The 21,261-nt window shown below is 25.5% G+C and overlaps 1 protein-coding gene across 1 annotated transcript in view; it reads right to left on the bottom strand.

The window, feature by feature from the left end:
* Positions 1 to 16,735, bottom strand: part of LOC129966029 (transcriptional regulator ATRX-like) — a 69,036-nt gene extending 52,301 nt beyond the window's left edge. The window contains exons 1-6 of the mRNA XM_056080376.1: positions 16,368 to 16,735; positions 10,884 to 10,955; positions 10,185 to 10,297; positions 5,643 to 7,143; positions 4,222 to 4,298; positions 1,232 to 1,331 (exon numbers count right to left, since the gene is read on the bottom strand). Coding sequence (XP_055936351.1) covers positions 1,232 to 1,331; positions 4,222 to 4,298; positions 5,643 to 7,143; positions 10,185 to 10,297; positions 10,884 to 10,955; positions 16,368 to 16,410 — 1,906 coding nt within the window. The 5' untranslated portion in view covers positions 16,411 to 16,735. The remainder of the gene's footprint in view (positions 1 to 1,231; positions 1,332 to 4,221; positions 4,299 to 5,642; positions 7,144 to 10,184; positions 10,298 to 10,883; positions 10,956 to 16,367) is intronic.
* Positions 16,736 to 21,261: the final 4,526 nt, after the last annotated feature.

Consider the following 21,261-nt stretch of genomic DNA (forward strand, 5'->3'; position numbering starts at 1 on the left):
TTAAGTAAGAAAATTTTATGCAAATGTAATAAACATTATATCTTTTAAAGTGCAGTTATTCTTTTTAAAACTAAAGAATTTTACAATACTGTGTGGTTTTACTGTGTGGTTTTTGAAGTTATTAGATTTAAACTTTGTGATTCTAAAGGACTAAGGAATTTTGTTATCCTTGGCCATTTTGGAATATTGGACATGGAAGTTCTGTCACTTAAAGTTTTTTAACCATTAATAACCAAAAACAGTGTCTTACTAATGACAGAATTTTTATAATTTCAAAAAGAAATTATGTTATTTTGGAACCCAATAGGCAAAGAATTGATGATCCAGTAGTTTGAAGAGGCTCACACAGCTTGTTTCCAAATAGATTATTGAACTAAGACAACGAGAATTATAGATACTGTAGTTTTATTTCTATTTTGAAATGCATAGTCAAAAGATTTAGTACTATTATATATTTATAGAATAAAACTAGAAACAATAAAATTCAGAAATGTGAAAGAAAAAGATTATTGAATCTAAAACAGAAACTGTGTAGCTACAAAATAAAAATCATAAGAGAATTAAACAGTGTATACACATGCACAGTAAATACATTTATGTGGCAATTTGTTTCAGAAGCAAAGCAAAGATGTTAAGAAAAGCTATGTTTAAAGGAATAATTCAATAAAAACCAAACATGTACACAATAAAAAAAAAATAATAATAATAAAAAAATAAAAAAAAAACTAAGAGGCTCAATCAAAAGAAATTACAGCTAATTATTTTTATGCATTTTTTTCTTTCTATGAATAATTAATTTCCTTATTTATCATGGACATGATTAATAAAAGATCTGGAAGGTTGAATTAGCATTAAAATTTAATTTAAAATAAAATTTGCGCTATTTTTACAAATAAAAACTGGTTTCAGCTGAAAATAGAATACAAACAAAAAATTACTTTAAAGAAGTTTTAAAACATAAAATTAAAAAGCTGTGCTTTATATCCCTTGGTTGGTAATTCATAAAATTAAAAAAAAAAAAATCACTTTAAAATTATCTGATTGAATCAAGCACTTTATATGCAATGCTTGAATAATAAATAGTAAAAACATAAATTATTAAAAGCAATGAAGAAAATTTATGCTGGAATCAAGAACTAAGGATTCATAAGATATTTCAAGGAAGATATACAATAAATATCAATAGAAAAATAAATTATTTAAATTAATAAATTTTAAAAAATTATATTACCTTCAGTGGTATCAGTAAAAACACTTTCATCAGATGTCACAGAGAATATTTTCTTTTTTGCAAGGGTGTTAGGATCATCAATATTAGTTTTGAATAACTTCTGTAAAGCAAGAATTAATATTATACAGACAATTACTGAATGCTACGAAAAATAAAACTACATGCAGAATGATATGAAATATAAATAGTAATATAAAGTATAAGCATAAAAGTAAAAGTATACAGAGTAGTTGAACAGTAGTATGAAAAATAAAATTTAAATTGATAATAGTATGCTCATAAATAAGAATTTATTAACAAAATTTTGCTTCAAAAATTTGAAATTTGCTTTAAAAAAAAGAAGAAATATATAAATGCGAATATTCACAAACTAATATTTAAATTACTGATAAAAATCATTAATAAATTAAAATTTTCAAAGAAGTATTTTGACTATTTTACACCCTTTAATAAGCTTACAAAAATTTCTAATTTTTAAAACGTAAAGAAAATGTGGCGTAGTTCTCGGTGATAACGATCAACATTATTACTTCTTTTCCTCTGACATTTGCATCAATGCAACATCCTATATTTTTAAAGGTAAGTGAAATGCAATAGTATTTAATCATATCAATATATCAATCATATTTCCATACTATGGCAATAAAGAATATCTTATAAGAGATGCAGGAAGAGAAATGTGCTCTCTTACGCCTTATAAACCTGGATTTTGCTCCTCTCCCTTTTCTGAATAGAAGATCTAATAGAACAATGTTGTGAGACAAGCTGTTATCACTTGGTTATCATCAGATATTGGTATTATTCCTTGATACAGGGATACAATAAATAATATTTCATAGTGATAAATGGTGTAACATGGATTGTAATTATGTTTAAGTTTGTTAATGGCATGTCCTCACAAGGGGAGGGCACAAGGTTGAAAATTCAGTTCGGGATGAGATTTAATATAAAAGTAGTATACATTTAGAATGCTTACTCATGAAAATATTAAAGCGCAATAGCCAGTCAATTTCGAGAAAATGGTCCTTAAACTTTCTGCATAGGTTATATACTAATAATGAGTTGAGGTTACCAAGGCACGAATAGTATAGTGGTTAAGACACTGGTGTAGCAAACAGGAGACCAGAGTTCAATCCTGGGCTAGCAATTTTTGCTTTTTTTTTATTCTAATTTATTTCAAATTAATTTAACAATTTACAAATAGTTTTAACTAATGTTTTTTTAGAAGGAATATACTTATAATTAATGAGTGCATTTTTTTTAAATATTCAGAATTACTTAAATTAAATTAACAATTTAAAGATGGTTTCAATTAATATCATACTCATTTTTATATGGAAAAATAAACGTATTTTCTTCTAATACATAATTTCTTTTATTAAAGAAAAATAATTACATTCATGTATATTGTCCTTGAATTATAACTATAATTTAATTTGGAAGTGTTAAAATAATTATAAATATAATTTAAATTATAAAAATATTTTAAAATATCTATTTTTATCATAAAATCATGAAAAGTTAAAATTTTTTGGATTTCTACAAAAATAAATTATGTATAACTCAACGAAGTTGTATTTATATCAGGAATTAAAGAGAGCAGCTAAAATAAGTAAAATTATATCCACAAACATTCAAAATGTTAATAACTGAAAAAAAAAAAAAAGTAGAAAGCAAATGCTAAGTTATGGAATTCATAGACAAATGGTTCAAAAATTTTAGTAACATACGATATATGCTATCACATTCTTTGAAGAAAAACAAATATTTTTTGAAGGTAAAAAATTTTTTTATCAATACTTTTTTTTATCGATCCTTTTAAGGTTTCTCTTGTGGATAATCATTATTTATGAATTTTGAGTCAAAATACACCTATCGTGTTTGAAAGGTTTTTATAATTACCATTCTGTCTCTTGTATGCAATAAAAAAAAATTAATGAAATATTTAATGAGATGTCAGAAATTTAATTAACATTTATCATCATTTAAGTTATATTTGTAATTATTCTTTCTGCTTAAAAATAAAATTATAATTCAAGTAACATGGGAATGAATATTTATTTTTTAGGGAAATTTATTTTTAAAATGTTCATTTTTTATTCATAAAAGTTACATATTAATTAAAACTTCCCGCAATTTTATTTAAATATTTCTTAAAAAGAAAAACATGTTCATACCTTAATTTAAAAAATATATATATATAATTCAGGTATTAACAGAAAATATATTTGTTTTTCCAGATACAAATTAGTATCATAATAATTGAAATTATCTTTAAAATGTTAATTTTCTTTTAAGTAATACTGTAGATTTAAAAAAATACATTCATATGTATAATTATTTTTCTTCTAAAAAGTAAATTATAAGTCAAGAATTAGGAGAATAAATATTTGTTTTTGCATTAAAAAAAAGGAAAAATAGATCAATTAAATCAGTTTATAAATTGTTAAATTAATTTGAAATAAATTGGAAAAAAAATTTTAAAAGCAAAAAATGCTCCCCCAGAAGTGAACTCAGGTCTCCTCTTTGCTGCACCTGTGTCTTAACCACTAAATTTTTCACATCTCTGCAACAACAGCATATAAGCTATGCAGAAGGTTTGAGGGCCATTTTCTCAAAACCAATTAGCTATTGCGTTTCAACATTTTTGAAAGTGAGCTTTCTAAATATATACTACCATTATACTGAATCTCATCACAAACTAAATTTTCATACTTGTGCCCTCTCCTTGTCAGTTAACAATGAAGTGTTTTGCCTCATTATATTTTGCATTCTTTTAGTTAATTAATAGCAATTACTTTAAAAAACTTAAGAAATATTATTACTTTTAAAATTTTTGACTTATCAGTAAATACAAATCATTAAAAATATTACAAACTTAAACTAGCTCTGAATTGTATTGAAATAAATACAAATAAAATTTTGGAATAAAAAAATTAATTTATATAACTACATTTACCAATATTAATGAGAAAAAAAATACTGCATGCCTTTTTATTTGTTTCCTCATCTTCAGTTGACGATAAGCAAATAGAGCTCGAAGAGCTGCTATATTTCTTTTTAGGAACTATAAAACAAAATCATTAGAATGGACGTAATAATTCAGAAATTATATAATACATGCTGAGAAATGAAGTTTTTTAGTTAAATGTTGTAATACAACAATTTAGAATGATTAATTGACACCAAATAACAATCAATCACAGTCAATTGTAAACTACAAAATCAAGTGATTAAAAAAATAAAGACTCAGCCAAATTAAATGTACCCAAAACAGATTTTTAAAAAAGTGTCAGAGAATCATAAAATAGTGCAAAGGTTTAATAAACAAAAAAAATTAACAATAAATAAAATGTTTTGTAATTTCTAATCATACTTATGTAAGTAATACCAAAAGGTTAAAAAGAAACTTTTGCAATTAAACTTAATAATAACTGCAGTAGATACTTTCCTCATTATAAGATTAAATAAAATTAGCAAACAGTCTCAATCATGTTATATCTCTTTCAGTAATATGTAAACACATTAATTTATTTGATTTGTCATGAAAAATCAATTTTGTGATCACAAATTTTCTGCTCAAAAATATGCTTTCTTGTGTTACAAAAATAGCTTTTTTAAAATTTAGTTTAGTGCAATTTAATACCTTTTTTTTTGTTTGTTTATAAAAATAGTGTAAAGAGATGTTTTTAACTTGCAGGTAAAGATATAATAGGTTCGCCATTTGACAACAAATGATTACAACTTATAAATACTACACATGCTTGAGTTTTAAAGCTTGATTTATTTTAATAACAATGTTTTTATTTCATAATCTCTTTACATTTCTGAAATGTTGATATAAAATGTGAATTATATTATAGAGAGATGCATTTACTGATTCACAATATACCAGTTATTTAAGGTATAAATCTATCATTGAACTCAAAATGAAAAATATTCCTCAAAATTATTGAAGGAAAAAAAATTTTAATAAGCCATATTAATTAAAAATTTATTTGTAAAAAGATAAATTTCTTCTTGTCATCATGCCTATTTCTTTCACTAAACAGCATTTCTCTCTTGAAGATAGAAAACGAAAAAATTAAAAACTGTAAAAAGTCTAAATGCCCAGTTAAGAAAAAAATAAATCCTTTAAACTCTCTTTTTCAAATTTATAAAATTTTATTTACAATATAGATATTAAAATGCAAATGAAACCTAATCAACCTTGTAAAAAATAAATTATAAAGTTTCTTTCATTTTTTACCCTTTTTTTGTTATTATATTTTTCAGTTAGCAAAAGTAAATACACACAATTGAAGTGCAATAAAGTTACTCCATAAAACCTGTAAGAAATTAAACCTATTAGAAATTTCTCAGCATATGTGATGGGGGAAAAAAATCACTTTTCCTATTTAAAAATAAATACCTTTAGGTTTCTTAACTTCCTTTGGCTTTTCCTCCTTCTCAGTATCACTTGATGCCTGCTTTTCTCTTATTACTGGTTCCTTTGTCAGTGATTTAATATATTTATCAAGATCTTCTAACAGATAACTTGCAGGTAATGGTATAGTGGTTTCTCCATTTGGCAACAAATGATCACATCTTTGAAGTACTACACTTGTTTTAAGTTTAAGCTTTGGATCATCTTTAGTAATAATAACTTTTTTTCTTGATTTCTTAACAGCTTTCTTTTTTTCCTTCTCTTTTGTTTTAATTTCTCCATCAGAAGAGAGGTAAATAGAACTCTCAGAATTCTCAGCACTAGCAGATGATAAAAAAGTTAAGGAATTAAAATCTAGTTTCCTATTAGCAGATACTTTTTTAGTTTTATTAATTTTACTGCAAAAAAGTTCAGCAATATCAGAATCGGAATCATCTTTCTTCTTAATATTCATTTCACTGACATTCTTATTATCTGATGCATTTTCTGATAACTTTCCATTAGTTTTTGTTTTTGCATTTTTAGAATTTTCTTCCTTTCTATTATCCATTAAATTTTTATTATCTGATGCATTTTCTGATAACTTTTCATCAGTTTTTGTATTTTCAGAATTTTTTTCATCACTACTGTCCATTAAAGCAGGGGCATCAGCCAAAATATCATCAATTTCACTCAAGCTACTTTCTGCTTGATTTAATAATGATAATTTTGCTTTATAATTATCTTCATTAATTTTTTCTTCACCATTATGTAGTTTGGCCTCATCATTATGATCATTTAAATTTTCCATATCTACATCACCAGTTTGGTCTGCTTTTAAAGAATCATCCCCATTTATCTCTAAATCTTGTTTACTTTCACTCTTTTCTCCTATATTATTATCTTTAGATTCTGATGATTTCTCATGATTTTCTACAGATTTTTTCTGGTTTTCTAAATAGCTGATATACTTGGAAGATAATGATTTTATTACATGATTTAATTCTCGTTTGTGAGAATTCACAGTTTCTTCAAATTTTGAAATGATATGTTTTAGACTCTTTGACTGGGACATACCAATATTTTTCAGCTTTTCCACTCGTTTATGAAATGATTTGCATGAATCATCAACAGAATCAAATGCTGATAAAAGGAAATTATTGGCTTCTGGCAAGTTTTTTATTCCATTTTTAATTAGTTTTGAAGTTAATAATGACTTTTTGTCTCTCTTTTTTTGCTCATTTTTTGAATATTCTAAAAGTAAATCACAAAATGCAACTTTGTGTTTCAGTTTTGAAGGATCACAGCAGTAACATTTCCAACCCTCTTTAGACATTTCAGAGACTGCAGCACGACCAATATTTCTCCGGACACATGTACTGCAGAATGTATTGGGACAAAAGTCACAAAGATACAGTTTTCCTCCGTTTCCGCACCATGCACAGTAATTGTAATTACCAGACTCATCTTGAGAAAACTCACTACTACCATAAAAATCGTAACAGTCCTAAATAAGACAGAAAAAATAATGCATACATTAAAACAACACAATAACATGAAATTCTGATGCAAATATTTGTTAAATTTAAATAAAATTACTTAAAAAAGTAAAAACACATTAATGGAAATAATCAAACACAAACAAATACAACAAAGAATGCTCAACTGTTTCCAATCACCAAAACAAATAAATAATTCAAAACACAAATATAAAATTTTGAATGTCATATTTGTACTTAATAATTATAGAAAATTAAACTGTTTTTATCTTAAGTTGGTAAATTTTTAATTTAGAAATAAATACACAATAAATAAAAAAAACAGCAGTGTGTCATTTTTTTTTTTTTTGAAAAGAAGCAATTATAAATGTCTGTGGCTATTTATTAAATTATGGCAGCACAGTTTTTGCAATAAAAAATCTCAGAATAGCCATATTATTATCATTAATATCTCAGAATAGCCATATTAATATCATTAATTTCAAAAAGAAAAACATGTCATAAAAATTTAGAATCATTTATTTTATCTTTATGAGAATAAACAATTACTTATCAACAACTTTAATAAAATATTACAAATGTTGTTACAGTTATCTAATAGTATAATTAAGAGAAGAAAGTGAAAGGATTTTTTTAAACTTAAATTAAACCAATAATTAAATATCTTAATAGGGAATCATTATCCCATATATTCAAAATTTTGCATTTAAAACATAAAATGCTTTTACAACAAACAAATATATCAGATTAATCATATAACAACTTTCCAATTATAGTTGAAGATTTTAAAAAAATTAATTTGTAAATTAATCAAAGTTAAAAGCATTCTGCAGACACTACCATAAAAATGAAATGAATTTCTAGAAACAGAAAAAAAAAATGAGACATAAAAATTTAGATATTTTTTATCCATAGAAAAAATTTTGACATTTGTAATATAACAATGATGTGTAAAATTTCAACTAAGAACAAAAAGAATGAAACTGTTCTACTTAAAAAGAAATTTCCTTTGGAAAAATTATTTCTAACCAATAATGTAATTAGGCTTGATTATTCTTTTTAGTACATATTTCAGTCAATTCATTTTAATATTTTTAAAATACATTTAGTCATTTATTTCAATAATTTGCTATTCATAATAAATGAACACACAAATTTTCTAATGCACATAGATAATTCAAAATCCTGAGTTTCAAATTTCTTATAGAAAATAGAGAATTATACATCAATAAAATCTTAACTGCTTCATCCATTTATTGTATGTGTCTTGATTCCAATTAATTTTATTTATTCATCTTTTAATTCTTTTATCAAATTGCTGAGAAATGGTGACAAATCAATAAGTGACATTTTTAGTGTTTTTACAAGTTTTGATGATCTAGACAATGTATTCGTCTGTCAATTTAGAAAAAATTTTTTAGAGTTGTAAGAGGGTTGCCACTAAAATTTGGGAAAAAAATCCTTATGTCTTCCCTGTTTTTACCCTACATGTATATTCAAGATACCAGAATATGTGCGAATAGCACACATGTGTTAGTTATAATGGAATAGGTTTTAAGAAATGGAAAAAGCAAAGCAACAATTTAACATTATTTGAAATAACATATTAAAAAAAGGTTTATGTTTACATATTAAAAAAAAAAAAAAAACTTTATCTCCATTCATTATCTAGAATTTAACAAGACAAAATTTATACATCAAGAAGAGGGGATATATTACCTATAATGCTCTTTAACTCAAGTTGCACAAAATTAAGGAATCAGGTGAAATAAACACAAAACATTTTAGTTATCATAATACAAATCATTTAATGATTACTTAACAAGAGAAAAAAATACAAAGCAAGATTACTTTTTTAATATACTCATTTTTGCCAATTCAAGTATTTAGGCATCAATTCTTGCAACTTCTGCTGATTTTTCAGCCATCAGTTTCATGGAGCTAATAGATCTGATCCATAACAAATAAAGTACAACATTTCTGTATGGCCTAACATATATTTTGCAATGGGATACAAGTTTGAATGCCCATAAAAATTAAGCTTTAAATAAGTTTTAAGTCCAAAAAAAATTCAACTCAAAATTACTGTTCTTGAACTAAAAAGCTTGAAATCAGTTTATTTTCAGACATTAAACTCAATGTGTCTCTTTTCCTTTATTCCTTTTAGATACAAAGTCAGGCATGCAGACTTTTAAGTTTTCCTCTTTTTACATGACTAATAAGTGTTGGTTTTCCCATATTACTTAGGCTTATTATCTTCTTATAAAGTGTGCAGTACGCAACAACTGAATTTTGCGGAACTTTTTCGAATCCATTCAGCAAAATGATTGATTTTTTTTATTTGTCTATTTTGTATTAAATACAGATTTAGAACAGCTCATTGTTTTAATAAAATTCTCTAATCTACTTTGAATAAGCTCACAGTTACTTAAATAATAAACAAACCATTCAATAAACTATGGTAGTATGGTACTAGACTAAACACCTATGTGTTGCTTTCACAGATTAAATGAAACTCTGTTATTGCAACAATCCACATTCTTCAAGCATTTAGGGCATCTTTGATAAATAGGGGGGGAGGGGAATGCAAAACTGAGAGCAATTACGAAGTGCAATGACAAAAAAGGCAAAGAGTAATGATAAAATCACATTCCAATAATTATGATGAAAAACTAGTAACTTTTTAATATTTCAGAATGGAATCCATACACGTTACATTAAAAACAGGACAAAAAACATATTTTTAATATAAAAAATTACATAATAAAAAATTTATTACATGAAAATACAGATAAAAGGAAAGGGAGCTCAATATATTCATTTGATAGAACAACACTTATATGAAAAGATTCCATTACATTGATATGTTTGCATGATAGATGATATTGCATGTGCTGCCTTAAAAAGAATAATTTTGCCAAAATGAATGTTACGAAAAGATCAGAAACATTAAAATAATCCAACAAATTATTTTTAAAATTTCAATACTTCTATCTGTAATAGAAACTGGAAACTAAGAAAATTGCTTCAAACACTGTTAAGTACTTACACTACATACAATTACACCTAATCGAATATGTTTTCTCAGTTTATCAGGATCATGATGATTGATTTGATGAAGACATGATGTGCACCGCACTACTAATCCTCTAATGTCCAATCCTAAAATTAAAAAGTTGTATAATGTACCTCAATATGCAATAATTGGAAAAAAAAGTTCTATTTTTCAATACAGAAAAAAAAAGAAAGAAAATAGCTTTATAAAAGAAATAATGAACCCTTTTTTACATCCTTAAAAAGACAAAAAAATCATGATATATTAAATTAAAACTCTTTTAAAGACATAAAAAGTTGAAAAATTAAAACTTTTTCACACATTTTTAATTATTATTATGAGTATAATAATATATAAAATCTTTCAAGAAAGAAAATCTTTACTCTAAAACCATACAAGTAAAAGCCTGCTCCTTTGTAAAACTGTATGGAATAGTCATCTGCATATTAAAGCACATTTGAATACAATGTTGCTCTAGTTGGCAAGTAATTTTCAAGAGATTACTTGAATGATTTGTTTAAAAAAAGTTTAACAAGTTAAAAAAAGTTTAAATTATTGAAAACAAGAATGCCTTAAAATAAATTTATATTTTATATGATAAGCAAAGAATAGATTTCCTTTTATTCTCTATTTTCAAAAAAGTTATAAACTCAAAAGTAATGATATAAATAAAACTGCAATTTAAATACTCACTTGTAAGTTGTGATTTTTTCACCAACTCGTTTCCTGCAAGTTGTGGGATCTCTATAAGAATATCTTCTTGATCTGAAACATAAATAATATTATTCATCAAAATAAAAGTATTAGTTTAATATCAATATTGCAATAGCACTGATTAAAAAAATCGAAAAAATTCACTGCATTGCATAAATTAATCGAACAATAAAATAATTTATAATTTCATACTTTTTTAAAAGAGACTAAAAATCAATCTTTTCAATTATCATTTTAACAATTTACAGAGGTTTCAATTACAAATTTGGACAAAAATCAAAATTCTAATATCTCACTTACCAGCCTTCTTTTTTTATTTATTGCAATAGAACATTGAATCTTATACAAGCTATAAATCAATTATTCTTAAAGGAAAATAAAACTTTTTGAACAACAGATTTTTCAGACTTCTATTCTTCAACATTTAAAATTTTTTTTAAAAAATGCCTGGACGCAGAGTTAAATTTTATTATAAATAAAATTTTGATGAAACGGAATGCTTGCATACTTGTATTCCTTATTAAAATTTACATCCAAAATCATTGTAACATTTTCTAGTATATCATAAATTTTAATTATAAGCAAGGGTATTAAAACCAATCGAAAAGGTCTGGTTAAAATCTGTTAACTTTTTTTTTTTTAATCTCTCATTTCCTTCACTATTTGATTTGATATTTCTTCTTATTATTACTATTAACAAGGATATCAATCAAAAAAAAAAAAAAGTTAGAAGTATCTGCTTTGCAAAATGAAACTGCTACTTCCAAAATAATAAATGTTTTTAAATTTATATAGTGACTACATATAATTTAGAAGACTCATATAATAACTATAAGAAAATAAGTGAAAGCTTTCAATATATAAAAGAATGGTTTATAATTTCTTTAAAAGCATTAACAGATTAAATGTTTAAATTACATTTTTTTTTTCCAAATCAAAATATTCAGTAAAGATTTTTTTTAAAAAAAAGAAGAAAAAATGACCAAAAGGGTTAAATTTGAAAAAATAAAATTCTAAAAACAGAAATTGGCAGAAAGGTAGATTAACTAGAAAAATAATGATTCAAGAATAAAGGGATTAAATAACCTGAAAAACCAAAGTGATTCTTTAAAAATACTAATGCATTTTTATCAATATCTTTATGACTACTTGAATATTCAAAAATGAAATTTTATCATTATGCAAAAAAATTTAAATCAGACTGAAAAACATTACACAGTTTTGTCACTAAGTTCACAAAATTTCAATCAATTTTTAAGATAACCATGAACTATTAAGTTTTAACAGTGTTAAATTTAGAGCCAAATATAGGTATTCAGTGTTTAAAAAAAATTCAACTTTGGTAGCACTACAATGTAACTAATGAAATTTCTTCATCAACAGTCATCATGAGGTACAATACTGGTAGGAAATGGCAATCATTAATTACGACAAATGGCATAATTAGAGTGGGATAAGTAAAGTAAGCACCCAAAGTGCCATTACTGGGAGTATAAAAAAAGTGAAATATATTAACAGCATTTCAAAAAAAAAACATTTTCTTTCCATTTTTTCCCCCCAGGATTTAAAAAAATGAGAAACAAAAATAAAGAATTCTTCTCTCAATTTAATATCCTGATATATTCAATTATGTTGCAATTTTTCAAATTCCAATGATTATTCAAATTTCATATTTGTTAAACAACTGAATCATGAACATTTTAAAATAAAAAATTTCCTTGATAAGCATATTGATCACCATATAATTTTATATAAATTATTTGAAATTGAATATTGGTTTTCATACTTATTTTGCAAGGATATATACTATATATATATATAATTAGGATTTAATTATTTTAATGTATATTTTAACCAAATGTTCACCTGCACTGCCATGGGACTGACAGAATAATTTTTCTGCAAATGAGAAAATATTATGTTTCTTTCAAATAACATTTTCAGGGTAAATTGCAGTAAAAAGGAGAAGGGCTACTTTTATCACTGTACATAATAAAATTCAACAAGAGTGTGACTGTCAGCACCAAGCAATAGTATACAATCAGTCTACTTTGACAGTCACCTATGATCCCCCTTATGGCATCACTGAGATAATCAGATATTAGTCACTAGTAATTCCCATGGCAACCAATGTGTTAATAGACAAATACATAATGAAAATATACATGAAGCATGTAAGTAATATTCAACACAACAAGACTCAATATGAAATCAGGTTTAATATAAATAAGCTCCAACACTCATATTTCTATTTATTGAAAATGCCAATCAATTAGACAAGTCATAAAAGGAGAACATTGTATAAGAAATTATACATCTGATATTTCTCACTACCTTTTGTGGTTCCACAGAATTTATTTATTAGTAGATTTGTTTCAAAACAATAAAAAAAGGAAACTATGATATTTTTTTAGTCAACAGCATTAGCATTGCATTTGAAAATGAATTATTTGCTAGAGTAAGAGTTCTATTTTATAGATTCAGTTTAAGCAATTCTAATAGCTAATAGCCATTTATTTATTGCACAGTATTTGACACTGAATAATTTCTATACAATTGTATACATTTCTTTTTGAATGGAGTTCATCACATTTGTACTTTATTAAAATGTTTCTTAATTCTACTGTATGACAGATATAAAAATCTTTATTTAACTTCCAGTTTGTAACATTAAATTGATATATTTCTATTTATAAAACTCAACATTGTAAAATAAATTTGCATTGCTAGAAAATTAATTTTTTGTATTCTAAAACAATATTAAAGCATTTTTATATGCTTCTAAAGCAGGATTGGAAAATATTAAAATGTTTTACTCTACTTCTGCGCTCTTCAGGAGAACATTTTTTTTATCAGCTTAATTAATATTTCTAGGAACATGTGTATCATGCACATTGTTATTTGAATCCATTAAAGAGTATACCATATACTATTCTAAATATATGTATATGTGTATATATAGCTAGAAAGATCAGACTTTAAATTTCAAGATAGTGTTGCAAACATTTTCGTACAGTAATATTTTTCAGAAAAATTCTTTACATAATCACTAAAACAAGTAAATATTCAGTAATATTTGGTTACAAAAAGCAAATTCATATTCCAAAAAATATTTTTAGGACCAGGTTTCACCATCCATAGTATGTGTATATGCGTATGTCAAGTTTTGTAAAATTAAGTCAAAATATTTTGGCCTCTAATATGCCAACTGATAGACCAATACAACTGGATGTTTAGTATTAATAGAGATAACTGCTCTATGAATATAAAATACAAATGGCTCTTTGATCTCAAAGAATCATAATAATGTAAAATAAAAGTGCTTTTAAAAGAGGTACCTTGAGATTATCCTGTTGACCTGTCAACACTCACGAAAATGTGCCAAAGGATTGGAGATTTTCGAGTATGAACAGAAGCTACCTTTTGACAATAATATCAAGTTTGGTGAAAATGGTCGACAGGATAATCCGAAAATACAAAAATGGTCAACGGGATGATCCCAAAGTACCTTAAAAGATTTTTAAATTGGTTTCATAAGTTTTTTGAAGAAATTTCATTAACCCTTAAACTGAAATAATGAATCCAGCTTGTCATGAACTTTCTTGAAAAACAGACAATGACAAGCTGCACTTGTCAGAAATTATTGAGAACTGATTCTTTTTTCTGAAAAGTTGTATTAATGAAAAAGTTTTTTTTTTATTGAAAAAAAAAAGTTCATAATCTCCCCTTAAAAAATAATAAAATTTAATTGTACACTTGTGCAGATAGCCGAGTGAAAATAAATTGCAATCAAGGGATTAAAATTGCTCAAAAAACATTTGAATTATTCATTAAAGAACTTGAAGGAGAAACTCAAACATTTAATAAAATGAAAATGTTGATTTATTAGGAAAAATAAAAATAAAAAATGCATTATTTACTTTTTATAATTAATTTTATTAGTTCATTTGAATAAGGTATATGCACTGTTGAACTGCTAGGCCATAATATTCAAAAATGTAATATTTGTAATAAATATATTATTTAGGTTTAATATTAACTTTTCCATCATAGTGCAACTTTTTTAAAGGAGGAGGAAAATAAAGAAGTGTAGTGTTTTTTTTTTGTTTGTTTGGTTTTTTTTAAGTAGGATAAGGGAGGTTTTGCATTAATATTTGACTAAGGCATCATTTTATATATGTAGTCCACTGATTACAAAACAATCTGCGAATTATGAGCAAAGAATGCATCTAATGTTGTAAAGGTGGGAAAAAAATTCTAGCCAGCTATATTTCAGGCATTTAATTTGCACTTTGACTGCTATCATGCTAATAGAAACTAAAAGGCTTATGCAGTCTGATATTTCTGAAAATACTAAAAATTCATTTACAAAAATTAAAATTGTCCTTTAAACATTGAATTTGCTCTTTTCTCAACAAACCTTCTAGTTGCTAATGTAATCAATTTCGAAAAGAAGAAAAATAAATATGCATTTCAGAAAAAAATTATCACTAAAAATTATTTTTTTTAAATGTCATATAATATTTGATATACAAAACATGTCATTCTATTATAATTAAAATAAAATATCAAGAATAAAATGTACATGAATCAGTCCTATCACCTTATAAATTAATTTTAGAAATAAATATGAAATTATCTTCATATAATTAAAAAACCTTCATTATAATATACTTTACTGTGTTAATCAAAACTAAACCAATATGATTCTACAAAATAGTAAGTTGGTAAGTCTGGTAATAGTAAGTTGTTAGTTCAATTTCTAATGGTCGCCACTTATTTCAAATACTTAATTTGAAAAATAGTATATTTAATACCATAAAAATGTTAAATTTTAAGGAAGATTTTGATGGCAATTCAAATGATTAAATCAATTTTATATTTTTATTTAATCAGAAAGAAGTACCAATAAATTCTGATTAGTAACAAATTTAACTTCTATTTAATTAAAAAAAAAAACAACTTTAGTACTTATATGCATTTAATCACCAAAGACTACCTGCTAATAATCTTTTTTGTACTAAAGTTTGCCATGTAATTAATACACAAGTACCAAATTTATTTTGAGTTTTCAGACACACAATTTCAAAAGTATAAGAAATTCTGAATGATCATATATATTATTAATTCAGTATTTACAATACATACCTAAAACTATAACATATAACATACCTAAAATAAACTGTAAAGCATACATAAAAAAAATCATAGGAAACAGCATGCAAGATTCAAATTACAACTATCAAGTATGGTATCATAAAAAAAATCATGAAAGAGATCTACAAAATGGAGTTTTGAAATATTGCAAAATATGAAAAACGCATTAAGAAAATTCTAAGTATTTAAATCCCAGGAATACCATAATTAGAAATATTAAAGTTTATAGGATGAAATTATCAGTCATTTTATACTTTAAAAAATTTTAGATAAAAAATATGTTATACAAAACAAAATTTGTTTTACCTGAAGAATTATCTTTTTTAATAGAAGAGACAGAATCACTCATCTTGCTCAGTAAATAAGAATCCAACAAGAAAATAAAACTTTTTATTTTAAAGACACTTACAATTTTATTTTTAAAAGGAATTAATCATTTTGGATTGACCACTTGATTAGCTTTCAAGTTAAATCAGTTTGGAATCTTTCTGTCAGAGAACAATACAATCATCATGAAAATCTCTAAAAGCATAGCTTTCTAAGTTCATAGATAATTATCCGGCTTACAAATGCTTCTTTCTGCATTATTGCATAATATCAAAATCCGGCGAAAAATTTTTTCTTTATTATGATTCAATTTTAAAAACATAACCAAAGCGAACCCGCGGATTTACTTAGAGAATAAACGTTGCCAGAAAAGATCTCTTAAATTTTGAGTTATCGTCGCTCTAGAACTGAAAGAAATCTTTTGCTAAGGAAAAAATATTAAACTTTAATAAATAAAATTTTCATAAGAAAAAAAAACAATAATGGTGAAGAACTATCAAATATAAAAATAATGCCTTTATAAATTATTTTTATTTTATATATTTGAAAAGCTTTTTCAAATGAATGACTCTACATTAACTTTTCCACTGTATCATTTGACAGTGGTAGAACTAGAATAATTTTGAATAATCGCTGAGGTACGTTAATGATATTGAGCAGAAAATGCTATAATAATTTAAGTGGCGAGATTCAAACAATTGGATAGTTGCGCAACAACGCAACGTCTTGCATTCAAGACTAAATAATCACACAGGCAAAAAATAGAACAGCCTGAGATTCAACAATTTTGGGACATTCCTAATTCTTGTAGGCATTTGAAAGTTAATTCAATTTCGTAGTTTTGTTTCATTTATAACAGACATATATTCTATCTTGAAAAAAAGTCACTTGTTGTTTAAAATTTACTGCTCAGATTTTCTTTTAAACGTTTTCAAATTCTTTTGCAAATTAGTGAATTTTTCCTTCTATTTCTTTCCTTCTTTTTTCGTGATTGGAAAAATCGCAGTTTTGGAGCTACCTAATATTGTTATCATACTATTATTGAATTTAAAATGTATTATATAAATATCTCAATATTGCTAAGACTTGTTGATAGTAGAAAGCAAACATCGTTTCCTTTACCAATAACAGGCTAAGTTTTACATTATAATAATAAAAAAAAATTAAAATAAAAAAAGAGAAATGTAAGACTTTTTTATATTTGTGAATACTAGATTCCAGTATTTTATACTAAAAATAGTTTTCCAATGTTTAACAGTTTAATTCTCAATACCATTAATAGGTACATCCATAGATAATTAATGTTATGGAAAGAAAATTTTATTGATTATAGCATCTGCCACCCCTATAATTGCTGGTATCTTTATAATTCACTTGATTCGAGCCTGAGAGTGAGTGGAAAACCCTTACCTTGAAGTTCAAACTTGGGTCTTGTTTACACATCAAATAGTATACAATTATTAAATCGAATTCTGAATACTCCTTTTAATTAAATTAATTCTCTGCGGTTTCTGATAGGTAATACAATAAAATAAATGAGATTTTCCTTCGAAATCATAATTTATTATTAGATTAAATTAAAAAAGTAAGTACAAAATAATTGCTTTTGAAAGAGACTTTCTTCCGAATTATCTTTTAGGTATTTTTTCTTATTACTTTTGAGTTAAAAAAAAATCAGCATCAGGCAAAACATTTCTCTATAAAACTCGAGTTACTCATGTCTTTTGATAGTTTGTCAAAACACACACACACAAAAAAAAAAAATGCGAGATTTTCTGAGAAAAATAACAGAGTGATTTGGGACCTAGGTTAAATTTTTATTACGTTTTCAATGTATTGTGACATATCTTTAATATTTATAATAGTTATAATTTTTTTAAATATTTTTTGCTATATATATATTATGCATTATATATTTGTGAAATTTTGGTGTCTTTTGTTCTTCTACTCTTGTATCGCGATGTAGACTAACACATCTCTTATGATCGTTTCTTGAACAAAGTTTGCTTCTCGAGATGGAATAAAGTAATAATTTTACGTTTGTTGCATAATTATGCCTTCCGAAATAGAATATATATGTATGTATAGCGAAGGTTTTAGTTATTCATAAAGAATTGTTGAAGATGTTTTTATTTGGTCAATGAGTAGTTAAAATATGATATATCTTCATAAAATTTCTTAAATAACTCTTCAATTTCTAATGGAGACAAAAAGTAGCCTAATCATAAAAAATATATTAATTTTTTTCGAATAATGATATTTTTCCGAATTTCATTTAAAAGATTCTTCTTATTTCGATATTAAACGAAGCCATAAAAATATTTTTTCTCGTAACATACCGAATTGCTCTGATAGAAAAAAATTTAAAACTGACATTTGATGAATGAACCATATTTGGAAAAAATTGTTCATTTATATTTTGAAAGTTTAAAAATGATGCACAAAAATGAATAATTTTGAATTGGATATTCATATATCTCTGTTTTTTTTTAAATTTATTTTTTCATCAGTAATTTGGAAATAAATCTTCATGTGCAACATTTTGGAAATGTTCCATGGGAGTTTCTTTTAAAAAAAAAAAATCCCCGAAAGATTCTTGGTGAAAAATCGAAGGAATCTGTTATTTTAAAATGTATTTCAATTAATGATATCTCGCAGAATTTTATTTTACTTAATTTCTTGTATTTATTGAATATTACCATTTTTAGAAATTTAACGCGAGCATTGCTTTTTTTAAAGAAAATCTAATTTTAATTACTTTATAAATAGGCAGGAAAACTTCAAATAATATTTTATACTAAGAATATCATTCTAAAAACAGTGAGAAAAATTCTTCGTGATAAAAAAAAAGCAAAAATAAAAATAAAATAACTTTAAACTCCCAATATGAAAGCAAAAAGCAAGTTCTTTTGAAAAATCCGCAAAGCAATTACTCAAAGTAACCGGCCGACGGATTTATTACTTCGAATTTCAGAGTTAAATGGACACTCAGAAAGAGAAAACCCGAGTCACGCCATGTCGCTCTGAAGGGAGGGTTACCTACAAAATGTTTTTGATGTTGAAATATAGTAATTTTGGTATAAAACATATAAATTCTTCATAATAAAAGCTGTCGTAAATTTTTTCAGTGTCGTGCTGGAATGTGAATATTCGAATACTGTTTTCAATATTCACTCTCAAGTATAATTTTTGGTTTTACAACAAAAAAATTGTTTCAATCAATTTTTTCAAAAAATTTGAAATGAAATAAATTTTTAAGCCAAAATTAAACTATATCAAATGTTGAAAAAGCAATTAAATTTTAGTCCTCCTTTTGAATGCTGTTAAAAATTGCTTAATATCATTGATGCGTATTCGATATTAGTCTGACTTTTTAGTATTGTTTTCAGTATTGTCTAAAAATAATTCAAAATATCGTGCTGTTAATAGGGATTAAAAGAATATTCCAGATATGGGGATGCATGACGCCCTTAGATCTAATCTCCTTATCATAAACTCACTACCATGACAGACATTTGTAACGTTCTCTAATAATTCCGTTGCACTAACCAAGCGCCAACTCCTCTCGAACTGTAACACTCTCTAATAATGCCGTTGCACTAACCAAGCGCCAACTCCCCTCGAACTGTAACACTCTCTAATTATGCCAGTGAGCCAAACCAAGCGCCAACTCCCCTCGAACTTAACACTCTCTAATAATGCCAGTGAGCCAACCAAGCGCCGACCTCTTCAACAATCCAAGGTATGATGCCACCTGCAAGACTGTGAACATGTAAACCTCGAGAATTAATTATGTTAATCTGTAAATTTAAGTATTGGTTAAATGTAGAATTGTTGTTGTGTAATTGTAAGTGTAATGTATTGTATAATTAGTTATCTATTAAAATTTTTTAAATTGTTACAGCTGTTTTCATGCATTGTTCTTACACATTCCTATTTCGAGACCTTGCTGGCCTTGTGGCGGATTGGGATGCGCGAAGGATAGAACCTGGGACCTTGTGTTTCGCAGTCCAGTAACTAAACCAGGATACAAAAGCGTACGCTTGTGTAGCGTAGTTGTTAACTGGATTATATGCTATTCACCACAACCTCATGGATAAAATGCTGTTGAACAAACCGAAAATTCCTCAGTTTGAATTTCAAAGGTAAAAAAAAAAGAGTTACGAGTTTAAATAAGCGGAATAGCAAAGGAAATCGCTGGATAAATATAGAAAATGTTTTTTAAAGAGTAACCACGACATGTCCTGCAAAGTAATATTTTATCCAAGTTCTAGCAAGTAATTAGGTTTCTTTTTACAATATTAGGAATTTGATTGTACAATTTCGGGAAATCACAATACTAGAGAATTATTTTCTACCGTAGTATTTTAATAAAACAAAAATCTTAGAATTCACATTGCTTCAATATTGTAAAAAAATTATTATGCAGTATTGTCTTTCACATTTTATCGTATTATACAATGTAGTTGGCTACTTCGATAAACTGTCTTATCCGTTAGACTGTTAAGAAACAATGCTTTGTTAAAAGCCAAATATTATATAAGGTGTTTATAAATGAATATCCAAATTTTACAGGTCTATTAAAAGAAAATAAGATAAAGTAAGGTCTTGTTGTATATAGGAAATCAAAAACAACAGTTGAAAGTTTAAATTCAATACAGCTATAAGTGTTTTCAGTGTGAACTCTACCAAAGGATATCAAAGTTTTACAGTAACTCAGACTATTAACTATGTTAGACTGTTAGGAAACAATGTTTTGTTAAAAGCCAAATATTATATAAGGTTTTTATAAATGAATATTGCAATTTTGTAGGTCTATTAAAAGAAAACAAAATAGTTTTGTTTTACATAGAAAATCAAAAACAAGAGTTGA

The sequence above is a fragment of the Argiope bruennichi genome, chromosome 4 (genome assembly GCF_947563725.1).
Source record: "Argiope bruennichi chromosome 4, qqArgBrue1.1, whole genome shotgun sequence".
NCBI classification, from domain to species: domain Eukaryota; kingdom Metazoa; phylum Arthropoda; class Arachnida; order Araneae; family Araneidae; genus Argiope; species Argiope bruennichi.